The sequence below is a fragment of the Thermobia domestica genome, chromosome 9 (assembly GCF_964235325.1).
Source record: "Thermobia domestica chromosome 9, izTheDome1.hap1.1, whole genome shotgun sequence".
Taxonomy (NCBI): Eukaryota; Metazoa; Arthropoda; class Insecta; order Zygentoma; family Lepismatidae; genus Thermobia; species Thermobia domestica.
Window position 1 is genome coordinate 177,297,294 of NC_137462.1, and position 18,220 is coordinate 177,315,513.

At 35.7% G+C, this 18,220-nt stretch overlaps 1 protein-coding gene across 2 annotated transcripts in view; it reads right to left on the reverse strand.

Annotated features, from left to right (window-relative positions):
* Nucleotides 1-6,147: 6,147 nt before the first annotated feature.
* LOC145660455 (organic solute transporter subunit alpha) overlaps nucleotides 6,148-18,220 on the reverse strand; it is an 80,726-nt gene continuing 68,653 nt past the window's right edge. For both annotated transcript variants that reach the window (XM_081725497.1, XM_081725496.1), the window contains exons 4-6: nucleotides 16,095-16,191; nucleotides 7,464-7,716; nucleotides 6,148-6,886 (exon numbers count right to left, since the gene is read on the reverse strand). In XM_081725497.1, coding sequence (XP_081581623.1) covers nucleotides 6,708-6,886; nucleotides 7,464-7,716; nucleotides 16,095-16,191 — 529 coding nt within the window. In that variant the 3' untranslated portion in view covers nucleotides 6,148-6,707. The remainder of the gene's footprint in view (nucleotides 6,887-7,463; nucleotides 7,717-16,094; nucleotides 16,192-18,220) is intronic.

Consider the following 18,220-nt stretch of genomic DNA (forward strand, 5'->3'; position numbering starts at 1 on the left):
ACTTTTTGTCAGGGCTTCTTAAGACTCTCTTCTATGTACACTTATGTCCAAAATGATTGTCGCATATCTATAACTGTCTTCTTGTAAGAATATAATTTGATAATGATTTTGCAGGGTACTTTTAATACTGATATTATGTTTATAATCGGGAAATGTATATTTCTGGTAAGTTTCATAGGAAAAGAATTATAAATACGAAAATTAGAGTGAGTAAAACAAAATGTTGCTAAATGGACAAGAAAGTTTTATTTTCGTTTTATTGTTCTTATTTTCAGCTTTTTTGACATGAAATTTGCCACATACACGTCTTTGCTGATTATACACACACTAACATTATAAGAAATACCAGGCGAATTCGTTATCAAATTATATTCCTACAACAACATATTTATAGACATGCGACAATAATTTTGGACATGAGTGTACGTGTTCACACTACAGTGGGATATATATATATTTGTTTCTTTTTTCCAATATACATAGGCTAACAGTGGCGTCGGAAGTATTTTTCAGCTGGGGGAGGCAAACTGCAGTCTTGAAAATAGACACGGGAATATAACATAGATAAGATAATACGAATATATATTCGGCATGTAACAATAATTTGATTTGGTTGGATAATAATAATAATAATACAATACAGCTGTAAACAGTTTCGTGAGAGTGAAATTTCCATTTATGAGAAGCGTCTTGGTTTGCATCTTTAGATTAATTAATCTAGTGTCAGTTTTGTGCTGGATTTGGTCTGATGCAGAAATTTTCAAGCACTGAAATCACAATTAAAAAACATATAAAATTGTAAAAATTGTACTGCTTACAATGTTTGTAAGTACAATTTTTACCATTTTACATACCGGTACATATTTTTAACTGTGTTGGAAATGACCACGCAGCCACTATTAAAGAATCTTAAAGCTACTTAAATCACTTGGAAACGAGGAAATTAAAATTATATTTTTAAAAATCTAGTTCTGATGTTGCAGTACACTGAAATATTAGACATTCCTATTTAGAACTACAAACTTTTTAGTACTTTGCAGTAGAAAGTAACTTGAACATTATAAAACAGGCTACATAATCAAGTAAAAAATAAGAAAATATTTTTTTTTTTCTACTTACATGCCAGAAATGGAAAAATGGAATTTTCACTAAAGACTTCATGAAATTTATATATAAAATTCAAGTACACTAATTATCTAGAGTTACTTGTATTTTTTACTACACTTACTTCAGTATATCCAGTTTGTTATTACATTCACCTCTCATAATGTCATTATATTCACTTCACTTCACACTAATAAAGTACTAGACAATTAATAAGGAATAATTCAAATTTATATTGAATTTTAGGTGCTATTTTGTAATATAAAGAATTGGTTATATAACGCTTAACATTTTCACTTACTTGATTCTAAATTTATTTCTTTTCAAAATTGACCAAAAGTGGCTTTCCTTTCGCTTGTCTTTGATATGAATTCTCTTGCAATGGTGTTTAAATCTCTCATTGAAATATGGTCGTTATGCACATACAACAGCAGATGAGACAATCTTTTCTACGTCATGGAAGTCCTCAAATATATCTTTAGACGACGCAAAAAGCTGAATGATCTTTTGCAAGATGCTGAAGAAGCTGGCAAAGTGAGAACGAGAGTCTCTAGACGAGAAGGCTGCGAACAGTTCGGGCTTCAGGACTAATAGTTTTTAATATGATGGTAGTCGTCATCGAAGTAGGTGGAAGCAGTGAGAGCTGAGCGCATAATCTATCCAGGTTAAAATCCCACGCATGAACTCCCAATTCCTGCCTCAAATAATCTTTTGAGAGATGCTCACAACATACAGCATCTTCACGAAGCATCATCTTGAGTTATATGAGTTGTTTGAGGGCTGGATGAGTGAAACGACGACGCTGTACTTCATTCAATAAATAGTCAATGATTTCGATGTACTTTTTCGAAGAACTGATAAAGGTTCTAGGGTAGCTGCTATAGAAGGATTATCAGTCTGCTCCAACCTAATTGGTGTTCTCTTTGATTTTGATGAAGTGGGCAATTTTAAGTGTAGTCTGTCTGCATTTTCCTTTGCTTCCTTATAGATGTTTACAAATGCATTGTTCGTTCGAAGGCTTCTCATAGTATTCTCTAGAATCGCTGTTGCTTTTTTTAGCTCTAGAAGCAGAAGCTTCAGAATTTTGAAGCACTTTTGCCAGTTGTTCGCAAGGTACAAAAGCAGATATACTGACTATCAGAAAAAAATATTCCGAATTTGTTCATTCTTTTCAAATACCCTTTTAATATTATTTTTTGACCATCTTCTGGACCACTTGTATTACTGATGAGTTTTTTCAACGTGATTTGAGTTCGTTTGTAGTAGATTGAAATCTGATTAGAGATTTTCGTCTAACACAGCAGCGAGTAGGACAAAGAGGCAGCAAATGTTTAGGATGACTTTCGTTGATAGTATCACAGGATTCAAGAACGATGTCGGCGTTTGTTGTCTCTCGTTTTGCAGAATCCAGGTTGATAATACAAACGTCTTTCACTATGGCCGATACGTCACAAAAGATTAGCATTTTCGTGCTACTTCCTGCAGTGGAAGATCTAATGCATGATTACTGCAATGAATGTATACAGCTTTCGGATGTTGAGTCAAAATTATCTTCTGGACACCATTCACTCGTCCTGACATTAGCTGCACCATCTTAACACTGGCCGCGGATATTTTCTGCATTCAGGTTAAGTCTCGTTAGAATATCTTTGATCGCGAATTCTAATATTTCCGATTTTGTGCCATGTGGAGTAATCATTCCTATAAATATTTTTTGGGGGGTTTGATGAGTCAGAGTCAACACAGTGCATACAGAGACAACTGATCCTTCTTTGAAATATCAGTCGTGGAGTCGGTTATGATTGCATAAAATTGAGACTCTTTAACTTCTGCTACCAAATATGTCTGTATTGCATGTGCCATAATCTTCAAAATTTCATTATTTCAATCAGCACTAAGCAAGTTATCCTGTCTATTAATCCATTGGCTGAGAACAGGCACATCCATTTTTCTTTCATCCAGAAGTGACATCAAATTACCCGTACTATGCAAATGTCCACTGAGTGCTTGACCACTGTGAGCAAAATATCTAAGACTTACTAATTATTATAAGCAGCGACTGTTGTTTGCGAACTTGATCGGAAAGTGAAATAGGTGTTCTGTTTCTGCACTCATATCTTAAACGAACGGAACGACAATGGACTTCGCATTTTTCATGTGCTGTGAATCCTACCTCATACATTTTTACTCCTCACTATAAAACTTACTGCACTCTGCAAATTGTTTGTAAGAACATTAATTTCACTTTATAGAAAATATATTTAAATGTCCTGTTACGTATTTAAACTGTTATATTTTTTAAACTTTAAAATCTCGCTCAACGACTCGTTGCACATTGCAGACTTACGATTACTTAAAAAACAATTTTTAAAGAATTTACAGCGTTTTGAGAATGTAAACCAATGGAAATAAAGACAATTTTCAATTCTTTTTCCTAAATCTTTCTGTCTAACATGGGGTCAGAAAAAGCGCCCGGTCCCATGTCTCCACGAGAAAGATGAATCTGGAATAGAAAATTTTTTCACATTACCATAGAAAGAAAAATTTAGTTCATATAATCACTGGTGTGTGATGTTTTTACAGTCTGAAAGTGAGGGGGCAAAACGAGTATCTTTCCCCTTCTAAAAGCTTTAGGGGGTAGCTACCCCCTTGCCCCCCGGTTCCGGCGCCCCTGTAGGTTAATCAATAAAGACTGATCGTCAATGTTTATGAGGTGAATATAACAGCAAGGCACAGAAAACGAAGCACGTCTGTGTAGCGGGAGAAGTGACGAATAGATTGAGCAAGTTTGAAGGCCGTGACGTCAGGAATGTAACCTTGGCAGCCGTTCAAGCACATGTAGTTTCAGTTTCGCCAAAGGCAACATGAAAATGACAAGCGAAAAATTTCCGTTGCTGTCTTGGAAAGATCGACGTTCCGTGTGTATCCCATCCTTCATATAGCCCTCATTTAGCCCCTTGATTTTTTTCTTTTTCCAACTTTGAAGAAACACCTTCGGTGATAGCGTTTCGCATCTTCAGGGACAGTGGTGAAAAGTGCGGAAGTGATTTTGAAAGATCTGCCCCCCCCCCCCAAAATGGCTTTCAGCATGTCTTTGATGACAGGCAAAAACGTTGGGACAAGTGAATTGCATGTAATGGAGACTATTTTGAAAAAGACTATCAACATTTGGAGGATTAGTACAGGCAATTATGTTTTATTCATTTATGCTTATTCTTTATTGATCAGCCCTCGTATCATTCTCCATATCTGGAGATGATCTCGATTCACAGCCAGAGGATGTGTCATGCCATATTGACAAGAACCCACAAATAAAGAAATTAACGAGGAATGTTTTTTCAAATCATTATTGTGCAACAAGTGTTTCATTTTTGAAAAACGAAATATATTTGACAATGGAATATGTTCCATTAAAGTAAGAGAAAATCGCCGCTTTATTACAGACATTCAAAGTCTGGGCTATTCTTTGAGTATCCCATAGTATATGATATTGGAAACTAGAATGAAAGGATAGTATATAATTGTAGGTATATACGAAGTTTGTTCAAAAAGTAAGATAACGACCTCTCAGTGTTCTCATATTCCTCTTCATCGTCGAATTTCCTGCTAGACCGCGAACAGGGGACCACTGCTTGGTCACACATACGTTAGATTTTTTTATATTTTGCGTCAGACCTTGCCAATATCAGTTGAATGAGTGCTGCGCTAACGGAAACAAGGTCGAAATTGGAAGTGCATAGCATGATTAAAATTTTACATCTAAAGGGCGCCTCACCAGCAGAAATTGATTTCCAATTGTTAAGCTGTACGGTGCATATGACATGTCACGGACACATGTGTAGGTTTGGTGCACTCAATGCAAGATGAGCAACGAACTGGAATGTCTAGCATGAAACCACACATAGTCCTTATCTGAAATGGTCTTCGGACCATTGAAGAAGCACCTGAGTGGCAGACGATTCACAACTGATATGGAAATTCAGCAACCCATCATATGTTGTCAGGGTCTTGACACTATTGTTCTTACGTAAGCATCGATGCATTCTGTTGTATACCGTTGGAATAAATGGTTGAATAAGTATGGTAAGTATGTGTGTAGAATGCCTTACTACTACGTCTGTCTGTGTGTGGAATAAAGTGGTGACAACCAGAGCTTTTGTAATCTTTTTGAGTGGCACTAATATCTTTCTTAATTCGACAAGTGGTGAAATCATTCGTGAAAACATTAAAAATCTGTTCGTAATTAGTGGAGAAACTATTTCTATTAACAGGCATAATACTTGTATTCATCATATTAGTGTTATATTTTACCAAAATACCTGCAATATTTTACAAAATGAGAAACAATCTTTAGAAGTCAATTTCTATTTGAGAAAAAATATTTCTGTCGCTCTTTCTGTTCCTACTAACATATATATATTATTGTGAAAATGCGAAGATCGGTAGATGTTAGAATTTACCATTGTGGGGTGGTAAAATCTCGTATCTCACAAAATATATAAATTTTGAACTCTTACCAATAGATGGTAGTAAATGTCAAGATTTACCGGTGCCAGTTGGTAAAAGAATATTGATTTAAATTAAATATTTTACTTTTCAAGGCTTTAGCAGTCTTTCGAAACTGTTTCACTTTATCGGCTCTATCGGAGACTGGAATGTAATCATTTTTAAATAATTTTATTTTACTTCGCAAAATTAAAGCTTATGTTTTAACCATATCCGTCCATGAGGTCATGAGAAAAAAAAAACTCCAACTTGGCATATATATCAATTTTGAAGTTATTTTTCTCGTGACCATATGGGCAGAGTTTCATTCGATTCAGCGTCCTTGATATACTCAGTATAAAGAGTGTAATTAGAAACTAATGCAAGCGTAAATACTTTTTACCACTAGCATGACCGTTAATTCTTTAGTAAATTCAAGCTCCAGAATTAATTTTACTACTTCATGTGAATATATGTCAAATTATTTTCTATCTATAAACATGCGATGTGTGAGACTCAGGTATATTTAAGGTTGCTGCCATCTAGAATACCATCTCAGAGATTTTTAAAACAGTTTTTATTACAAAAAAAAAGTTAACATGAACATAGGAATTCACTAGTTCAAACATAATGGGTGTAAATTTGCATTCTATTGCACAAAAATAGTGAGAGATGTAATAGCTATTTTGAAACAACCATTCATTATTATATGTGAATAGGAAAATCGTAGTGTGTTAAATAAGAGCAGTTAATCATATTCTATCTTCTTTCGTCAACCATTACATAATCACAAAGAGTCAGTAATTTCAATATGAGCTTGTGCTGAATGTTTCTTGACATTGTTCTTCCTCAAGTTATACAGAACACAAACACTAGAACCATCACATACTGTACGAACTAAGTTGAAAGAAGTAGGCAGTTTTGTTTTCATACTAATTTCTGTATATTTTTAACACGTTAAAACACTTACTAGAAAAGGGGAAAAGTAAACGAAGTGTTAAATAGGTTGAAAACAGAAACATTTCGAACAATTACTATTCTTGTGTCTTCATACGTGGTCATCAAATACTATGACATTGTAGCACAAAGACGTATCAAGAACAAATACTTGGTAGCACTCACTCGCCATCAATTTTCTGTGATGCAATATTTGTGGGCGATGGCAAAGAGTGGATAGTGGAGTAGAGCATGTTCTCTTTTCCTCTTATATCCATACTTGGAAGGCGTTTCCTGTACAGCACACGAGCAACCACCATAAGAATTGCCATTTCACCTATTATCAAAGAATTGTAGATAACTGAAAAAGAACGAAAAAAAAATTATTAAAATTTTATATCTGACACTCTATAAGCATAAATTATCACATGTTTTATTGTACTACCGTACAACTGACATACGCTGTTCTAAATGGATTTACTATTATTATTGTTGTTGTTTGGATCTCAACATATGAGATGAGATTTACTGTTTAAACTGGAATCTGAACCACTACTGGGGTTTGTATCCAAGACAAGTCCTATCGGGAATCAAGTCCGGGACCGTGCACATTAGCCGCTCGGCTATGAAGGGACATTATATTATTATTATTTTAGAAGTAGTAGTATTAATGGAGTGAGTTAATTTCTAGAAGAAAATAGGGCAAAGCTTTCTTCTGGTTAGGCGCGCCAAGCAGCTAAATTCCCCACTTCAGTGACCATATTTTCTGTTTCATGCAGTTAAGTTGAACTTTATCACGAGATGACTAAATTCGATGAAACTACAAATAATATTTCAAGAAATAATACATTTTGTGAATTTAATTCGTCTATTTGTAGAGATAGTGACTCTGTATTCTTGTATGATTTCAGATGTAAATATATCAGTTGAATACTTACTGTTGCCGTATACTGCGGGAGTGAAAGGTGGTAAACACGGGAGAAAATTGTATGTTAGCGCAATCCTTAGAATCACTCCTTGAAACTTGGTCAGTAACAGCACCAGCTGCAAAGCAACGAACTTGGATTTTATGTAGTAGCCTCTGAGAATATCCCTCGTTGCCACCATAGTCATGATAATTCCCCATAATCCAAACAGAATAGAAACTGCTATTAACGGTTGGAAATATGGGTAGTTGGATTGGTAAAGACTCTGAAATATAAAAGAAAAATAGCTAGTAAGTAGGGATAACATAAGATTAGTTACTTAATGTATAAACTTGTATTAAATTGTAACTATATTTTAATTGCTATTTCTACGGGCTTACACATGTTTGTGAATATTAATATTCCAATAAAATATTTAAAGGACAATTTGTCTATTGCCACTTTACGCAAATCTTCTATTCAGATAGTACCCTAATTATATTGTGTTTTATACGAATGTTTGCATACTGGAAATATAATGATCAAATTGATTTAAAAATAATATTGTTAAAATTACTTAAGATTTTAAATATGAATACACATGTATTGCCTTACTGCATACATAGGGAGTACAATAAGGTCACTAGTTTTCCCTGTCATCTTTTTTTCTTCTTTTGTAAATAAATACAAAGTTTTGGAAGTTTTTTCTGTAATTTTTTCAACAAAAGCTTGAAAAGGTGATTTTACCTAATTTAGATGTGCTGATTTCAAATATCGAAACTGTTTCTGCCTATCACGTACAGTTTTTTTTTTTCTATTTGCAATCGAAATTTTTTATATTGTTGTAATTTTGATAGAAAACACCATAATAAAGAATATGTGTAATTGGAATGGAACATGATCAAATTGCAACAAATATGCAAAACACTACTTTATGTAACAGGTTCATTTGTAAAAGGTATAAATCTCACCACAAGAACACTATATTTATCACAGTTTGCTACTATATGAAATCATTTTTTTCACACTGTTTTAATTTAAACACAAAGTTCACCATAATAGACAATATCTGCATGTGAATAGAACATGATCAAATTGTAACGAATATACAAAAAAGCACTACTTAATGTAACATGTTCATTGCTAGAATGTATGAATCTAACTACAAAAACACTATTTTTTGCTGTGCTTTGATGTGAATGAACGCTGTGTTGATTTGTGTTTGTGTTCCTAAGTAGAGTTATCTCACACTAGACACCAACAGTAATCTGACATCATGGAGACGTCCCATCGCCCCTGAAATCTTCGTTTCATTCTTTTTATGTCTTGATGGAACCGCTTGCCATGTTCCTCGCTGAATGCTCCTAAATTTGCAGTAAAATAGTCCAGATGACTGTGCAGGAAATGTAATTTAAGCCCATGTGGAAACCTAATTTCTGGAAGTTTTACAGCATGGTTTCAACAATCTGTTGGTAGTTGTCATCTGTAACATTACCCAGGAATTTGCTGGAAATATCCTTGAATGATTCCCATGCCTAAAATTGTGTTTCGTTCATTACCGTAATGAATGTAGGATCCTTCATAAGCTCCCGAATTTGGGGGACGTCGAAAACTCTTTCCTTAATTTTGGCATCCGACAGTCCTGGAAATTTCTGACAGAGGTACCGAAAGCAGGGACTACTTCTATCCAAACTCTTGACGTACTGCTTCAGAATTCCCAATTTTATATGTAAAGGGGGGAGGGGGCAATATTACATGTTGAGGATCAATTAATGGACGACTTAAATGTTTTTGCCCCTAGCACGAACTGTATCCTTTTGGGCCACTCAGAAACGAAACAGTGTCTATCCTTGTCCTGAGAGTCCCACTCACACAGAAGACACGAGAACTTTGTATAACCTGTTGATGTCCCAATATGATACCGCACACTTTTAAATCACAGCACAGTAACCATCTGTGTTCATTGGATTTCAGTTTCTGCAAAACCATAGATAAATTGTGATAGTTTTCACGGAGAGATGCTGAATGGGCGACTGAAGCAAGTTCATTTCTATTGTGCAGAAAAACACCCTTGAGACTTATTTTACTCGAATCAATAAATAGACGCCAGTCCTTTGCTTGGTAAACTATTCCAAGACGACGAATCAAGCCAGGGATATCACAGCAAAACACAAGTTCTTCTTGAACAAAAAACTGCCTGAATTCTTCCTCCCGATTTCTGTAACAATATGAATTTGTCCCAGGAAGTAAAAGATTTCTCTCTTTTAATTTTGATCCTAAAAGTTCACTCTTTTCTTTAGTGAGGACAGGGTCATTCACCAAATCATTTAAGTCACACTGATTATAAAGACGTGGAGTTTTATCTTCAACATCCGGTATAAAGGTATCATCAGCATCCTCTGCACTTGAAGATGACGAAAACACAGTCTCTGGTAACTGCATTGGTGGTTTTGGGACAGGAATATCGGGTCCATGTGGTACGGGGTTATGTCTGATGGAAGGCTTGGATACACAATGTGCTTTTTGTTTTTCGTATTAAACGGTACACTTTACTAATACAAAAATAACAGTCCAACATGATTTCTTTGTTCTCGCCAAACCATTGGAATTCCGAATGGAATTGATGGCAACAACCCTTTGTACCGTTGCCGCAAGTTTTCTACACACGTTTTACACACTATATGAGGTATGAAATTATTGTCCTGATCACCTAACTTCATGTTAAAATATGCCAAGTACAAGCTTTTTATAAATGGCGTAATATTTTGCTTCTGGCCTTTACTTGTATAATGGCCACATATATAACACACAAAGAGTTTAGATTGTTCACACATTTTCGCCTCCGAACATCACTGCCACTTGCCATTTTTAACATAAACTCACTCACGGATCGGCTTCAAGTGCACGTTGTAACTTGTAGGCAAAGGCGTGATACACGTTCTCAGACCAAAAAAAAAAAAAAAAAAAAAAAAAACTTGGCATGTCGACCTTGTCTAGCACTGCGCATGCGCGAACTACAACTATTATATTTGGTGTTCAGGTGTTACTTGATAATTCCCTACCCCATGCCGTAAACGTCGCCAACACATAGTGATCCACTTGCGGGTAAATGTCGAACGTCGATATAGCGACGCGTCGAAGTATTGCCGCTAGTGACCCACTGGCGGCAGGGTTTCATCGAGTCGGAGTATTGAAGTTTTCACCGCGTAGCATCGAGGATTTCGTTTTGATCCGCGCTCCTTCGATTCGTCGCGGAGAATCGTGAAGGGATCAACACGAACTATCGCCAGTCATGTGCATGCGGCTATTATTATATATTATTTTTTCCTGACGAATTGTTCTTAATGTGAACTCCGGGGGTCAGGAATAACCTCTGCCTCAACATCATGAAGTGAAAAATCTTGAGATAAATGCAATAATTGTATGAATTTAGATGGCAACTGTCCTCGATCATTAGAAAGTGAGTATGGGAGAACTATGAAATAAAGTAAATAGACATGCGTCATTTTGTTATAAAATTACATGACGAACGCATTTTATTTTATCCCAAACAGTTATCGTCGAATATACACGGTTAAAGTAGCACTCTGATTAAAAAGATCTCAACGATTTATCTCTTTACAAGCGACGTTTCCTTCGTCGCCTCCGTGGCGAAGTCGGGTGAATACGCGCCCAGTAATCATAAGGTTGGTGGTTCGAACTCCCTCCGGGTTACTTTTTTGATACTTTTTTTTTAGGGTTTTTTAGACACCTTAATATAAACAAATTACACATATAGGCGATTTAACATATTTTGGGGAAGTAATTTTGTGGTTCATTGGCGTTTGGTCGCGTCTGTGCCGCTGGTGGTATAATTTTCGAAACGAAAGAGGGGCCACCGCGAATCATCGCCATTGCGAGGCCGCCAATGTTTGGCGACATTTCGCTAGTTGCCCATCGGTGGTCCACCGGCGCTTACGGCATGGGTTAATCCCCTCCAAAACAGAGAACATACAATATTTTATCTCAGACATGTTCATACCTACATTCCATACACCCAATCCAAACCTTATTTACAAAAACGAAGCTCCATTAGTATAAACATGAGAAGGACTTGTGACAAATCTGTACGTCATACGAAACAACTTATATTATTTTTTACATAAGGGCACTAAATCTAACGTATAACACATAAAATTACTTTTGCCGGAAAATTTTCGCAGGCTGGTGAATGAAAACATTACCATTAAGTGGTAACCTCATTTATTCTTGTGGTGTTCTCGTTTATTTCGTTTTTCCCTGAAGGACACTATAAATATCGTACGAGTTTTCAATCGAAATCATCCGATCATAACCAAATTCGGCATAGTGGTAGGACCTTGGCCTACTATATATTATGCTGTGCAGACTTTTGATTACCGAGTTATAGGTGGTCAAATCTTGCGTCACATTTTCAAAAAAAAAAAAACAACAACGGAACTTACGCAATCGGGATCGAACTTGACATGTCGGTAGACTTTGACCTACTACATAAGCGTCTGAAATATTATGTTTTATAGGCTTTTCGGTCCCCGAGTTCTGGATGGCTAAATTTCGAGACACATTTTCTAAAACAAACATTGACAAAAGTCGAATCGAGATCAAATTTTGGCGTGATGGTAGACTTTGACCTGCTATACAAGTGTGTGAAATACTAGGCCTATTGTTTGGAGGCTTCTGGTTCTTAAGTTAAGCACTATCCTATCAGTGTTCTAAATCAAGTTATTGGACATAACAAATACTGTTTAAATAGCGATTAAAGTCAGTCTTGAACAATAAATAAATAAATAAGCCAAGGTGAACGAACTCAGCTCTCGGCGTGCAAAACTGTGGAACACAGTCTGTTGTGGAGCCGAACTTGGCCCTAGCCGACCTCAGTCATCAAATATACGTCTAGTCATCTTTACCACTTAGATGATGAACTACTTGCTCACCAATTTGGTTCAGATTCGGCCAGTAGTTACCGAGGAATAAAGTACCACATGCAAATCAAGACGAGACTGTTTCTGGGCGAGCTCGACCACTAAATATAGCGAATTTTATTCCTTAGACGATGGGCTACTTGCTCACAAAGTTTTATTCAGATCTGACCAGTAGTTACTGAGAAGTAAAATACTACATACAATCCGAGCCAAAGCAAGCTGAGCCTGTTCCTGTGCGAGCTCAGCCACTAAACATAGTGAGTTTTACTATTTTGGCAATGGGCTACTTGCCAACCAAATTTGGCTCAGATCCGACTAGTAGTTCCCGAGAAAGAACATACTACATGTAAGCCAAAACGAGCATGTCCCTGCCAAGCCTAGCTACCAAACATAGCGATAATAATAATAATAATAATAATAATAATAATAATAATAATAATAATAATAATAATAATAATAATAATAATAATAATAATAATAATAATAATAATAATGTTATTATTATTATTATTATTATTATTATTATTATTATTATTATTATTATTATTATTATTATTATTATTATTATTATTATTATTATAAGAATGTACTTCCAGCAAATATTAACTATTTCATTGCCATCTTCATTAACAAATTTTAGGAATCCAAAGTGTTTTACCACTTAAGTTACAAATGTTTTTAAAATTATTTTCTTGAAATAAATCACCCAAAATTCATTGCAATATGTTTTGTAATGAATTCTGTCTTTTCTAATAACAATAGAATACGATTAGATAATAATAGCATGTAAAATTTTAGTCAAAAGTCAAAGGCGAATAAGAAATGCTGTTTCCTACGTCCAAATCGTGACGTAACTTGCGCCTTAACAATGGGTACTTTTTTTTTTCTGAACACTCGGAGCGGCCCCTCTGAACTCTCACGCAGTAAGGAGAAATGTAAATTTTAGCAATTAATAACTGATAGACAAACGGAGCCGCTATATGGCGCAAACAATACATTGAGACTTTTTTCGAACATTCCTGAAAATACAAGAGCGGTTCCTGAAAATACAAGAGCGAACTCTAGTAAAAAGTTTGTTTGAAGCAGTATAATATGCGGTTCCCTTAGCTCATCACTAGTGATTCAAAAGCAGAAGTGAAGTAAATTTTTGTAAAAAGAGCGTACGTCCACTGTGTCTGTACATTGCCTGCCTATCAAATGAAGAGAATAGATAGTTTCTTTAAACCAGTATCTAAGAAAATAGCTACAGATGAAAGTGAAGACAGTAGGAAAGAAAAAGGAGCAGAGGTTGTTGTGAGTGATAAAGTCGTTGTTAGTGATTCAACGGTAAAATCTGTGTCCGTGACTGAAGCCGAAATGGTAATAGAGAAAACTGTATCTGAAAAACCGTGTGAAGTGTACGCAACAAGTAAAAGTACAGAAGCTGTTAATTTCCCAGACTTCGGCGAAATTTCGGACTATGTCTTTAATTCGAATCCAACAAATCCCCCACTGACATATCAACAAAGAAAAATTGTGTTGACTAATGTGCTTGTACATGATACATCTTTCATTTTCCCGACTCGATGTTATGGAAAAAGGAAATTGCGTTTTCAGAGAACTGGATGACAAAATGGGAATAGCAAGTATTTTCTCAAATGGGGAACCTACTGTAAATACTGTGTTATATTCTCGTCAGAATATGCAGGAAAAGGCCTGCATCAGAAAGTTGGAAGTTTGGTATCAAAACCTTTCGACAATTGGAAAGACGCAGCTGAAATATTTAGAGAACATTCTACGTAGAAATTCCATCAGTTTTCAACATTGGCAGCAGAAAATTTTCTAAAGATCATGACATCAAAAATGGAGGATATTGCTATGCAACTGAGTGAACAAAGAAGAAAGGAAAAAGAACAAAACAGAGCGGCTTTGAGAGCTTTAGTGGAAACCGTCATTTTCTGTGGAGAACAAGAGTTGCCTTTACGAGGTGACAAAGACAGTGGTCCCTTATCTCTAGAAAAACCGTTTCATAAGGATGGGAAATTTCGAGCATTGTTGCGATTTAGAGCACCTTATGATGAAAATTAGTGGTGTGCAAGCTAGAATAAAAGCGCAGTTTCCAAAAGCTACCTATGTCCACTGTGCTTCTTACCGACTGAATTTTGTGCTTTCTCATTCTTTATCAGTTCCTGACGTGAGAAACGTCATAGGTGTTGTGAAGGGAGTGTGAAATCTCTTTAGCAACAATGCTTTAGCGAACTGAAAGTAAATATAGAGAAACTTACACCAGAAAACAAAACAACAGAAAAAAAACGACTTGTCAATATGTGTGAGACAAGATTCATACAACGTCACGACTCATTGAATGTATTCTATGAGCCGTTTGAACCAATAGTTGTGACCTTGAGAGATTTATCTATGACCCACCGAACTGTGGCACAAACTGCGTCGACACTTTTGGCTGCCATAGAGAAAGGTTATTTTTTGGTGTCAATGAAAACGTGTGAGCTGATTTTTAGTTTTACTCTATCATTGTCGGCCTATCTTCAAAATCCGAACCATGATTTGGCATCTGCTGTTCAATATGCTGAACAAGTAACAAAGAAGCTGGAAAAAGTGCGAGAAAATGCAGACTCACAGTTCAGTGATATTTTCAAATCTTGTTCCAAATTAGCAAAGGAAATATTCAGAAGTGAAATCCAGCCCCCTCGGGTGATTGGCGAACAAATGAGAAGGTCAAATCCACCAAGCTGATCTCCAGAAGAGTATTTTAGAAGATCAATATTTTTACAATGTTTGGATGATTTAATCTCTGGACTCAAAGATTTTCTGATAACAAAGATATATTATCTTCTCTAGAGATTCCGCTTTAAAAAAATGCTGATGAAAGAAAGCTGCAAGACCTTTCAAATATTGAATTCTATAAGGCAACTTTTGTTTCTGAACCTGTCATCCAAGCAGAGTACAGCCTAAGGTGTGAAAAATGGCGAGCAGAACCAAACAAATGTCTCGATATAATGGATGTATTGGATGTATGTGATCCAGCCTTCTTTCCGTCAATCAGCAAGCTACTCCGAATTTCCGCTTGCTTTCCCGTTTCAACAGCATCAGTAGAAAAATCCTATCCTTCATTGAAAAGAATCAAATCATATCTCCGAAACAAGATGGGTGGTGAACGGCTTACAGAACTTGCATTGTTATCAATTCAATTCCTAGTTATCGCCTGATGTTGAAAAGGTGATTGATGTGGTGGCTAGCAGTGGAGAGAGGAAAATACTTCTTTAACTCTATTACTATTGTGATTTTTTGAGTAACACTAAATATCAGGGGGTTATCTGAGACTTCAAGTGCACTTAAATACTTTTTTAAACATTTTTACAGTATTATATTCTTGTAGTAAGTACAATGTCTCATACATATTAGATTTTAATTGATAAATGAATGGTTTATATGTAGAAAATACACTGTTTTTAATGCAGAATAAAGCTCTTTGTGCAGTTAATTCATGAATTCATTCTTTATACAATTCTTTATATATATTCTTTTTAACTTGGTTGCTTCCCCCCCCCCCCGAAAAAAATTCTGGCTACGTGCTTGCTTGGGGTAAAGCTATAAGCTTCCGTATGTTTACGCCGGGAACTAATAAACAAATAACATCAAATAAAGAACGATTTGCGACTGGGTTTTTTAATTATATCACTTTACCCTATATAATAAGTTTTTAAAAATAATTTGTTGTTTTTACCTCCTCTTCGGCCCATATAATAAGTTCTGCGATGTATATGATCCCTTGAACAACTGGGAGTTGCAACAGTAGTAGCCTGAGAAATAGTAGCTGGCGCCTGGAACATAAAAATATTAAAAATTGAATTCTTACTGAAATATTATGATAGACTTCATAATGCGAATTCCAAACAAAAGAGAAAAGAAAAGATACAAAAACAAGTAAAATGCTAGAGATAAACATATATGAAAGCCTTTTGTAAGCATGAAATTTCAAACTAAAAATTTTAAAACAAGAATTTTCAGAAATCGAACAAAAATATTGAATGAAAAAAGTCTAAGCGAAATTTTAAACAAAAAATTTTAATCAAAATTTTTGAAAAAAAGTGACCAATCAAATTGCTTCAAAGATAACTTTTCATCAACGACCTTAGTCTACAAATCCTAAGGTTTAAAGTGTGAAATTGTTGACGTGTATGAATTTACAAAATTTAGTTCCTAAATTTTGAGAGGGGAAACTAAAACCACGATGAACTTAATGTGTTAACAAAAATTTTGAAAAACTTGAATAAATTAAATAAAAATTTCAAAGCGGCCAACCAAATGGTTCCAAAGATAACTTTCCACCAATGACTTGAGGCCATGAATAGTGACTACAAATTCTAAGGTTCAAAGTGTGAACAGAGATCAAAAAAATAAATTTCCCAAAGGTAAATTTCCACCAATTATATTAGACTACGAGTCATGTCTAGAAACCCTAAGATTCAAAGTATTCTTGTTTTATATGAACTACATTTAACTACGGTATTAGACCTACTTATCCGGCTTCTAGTCATAAATTTATAAGTGTTACTTTTGGGACGTAAAATATGTGGATGTAACTTTTCAGTACATATGAATCAGGTTAAAAGAATGTATCAAAGCTCTGTTTTAGACCTTCAGATGTTATAAAGCTTTTTGCTTTGGAGACAAGAAATATGCGGATGTGACGTCAGAACATTTCCTGTTAAAGAATGATGCAATATATATCAACGTATTATCATTATTCAATGCTAAATATTAAAATCAGTAATAAATTTGGTTCCTACATTTTGAGAAGATATATCTTACCAAGACCTGATGTATATCCTCGAAGATAATTTCTACTTGCAAACTGTCTTTTCTAAATTATATACATATCAAATTTAAATCCAAAATTTTCGGAGGTTAAATTGAAACAGATGACAGCTAAAGCTTAACTGCTTCTGTGGGTGACATAAGACTTCACCATGATGCTTTAAAATTAATAAAGTACCTTCTAAATTCATATCTAGAAAAGTTGATTCCAATAATTTGAGAGTTGTACCTTGAATCTAGTACATGTGAAACGCTTAATTTTTCAAGTAGACAGAGGTACAAGGTCTGTCCTGAAAGTAATATCAGTGAATTTATTGTGACGCGACTGTACGTTGGAGCGCGATCTAACCGGTTGAAACTGGTAGTGGGGGAACCCAGCTAAGCACTGCTACGTTGCTTAGTGTGCTCCGAGCATCCGGAGAGTGAGGACAGGCCTGTCCGTGAGGGTTGTTTTTTGATCTTGTGCAAGTGAAAATGCAGCGCTCGTTAGAGCAAAGATCAAGATTTGGGTGAAACTCGGCAAGATCGCTACGGAAACTGTTACTATGATCAAGACTGCTTGCAATGAACATGCTCTGTCAGATCGGCAAGTGTTTTGGTGGCACAGGGCCTTTTTTGGAAGTCCGGGAAGAGGTCGACGACGAAGACCGCGCCGGACGGCCATCCACGACCACCACGGCTGACAGTGTGACGCGAGTGAGGGAACTGTTAAACTTAGATCGACGGTTAAGTGTTCGTTTAATGGCCGACATGTTAAACATTCCGAAAACTCAAGTTCATGAAATCGTTACAAATCATATCGGCATGCGGAAGGTGTGCGCAAAAATGTTTCTAAAATGAGACCAAAAGTCACGCTGCGTTGAAACGTACCAAGAAAACCTCAACATGTGCATATGTGATCGAAAAGTTTTGGACAACGTCATCACAGGTGACGAGACTTGGGTATTTGAATAAGACCCGGAGACCAAAAGACAATCATCGGAATGGCACACGCCATCGTCTCTTCGCCCGAAGAAAGCCAGGATGAGCAAA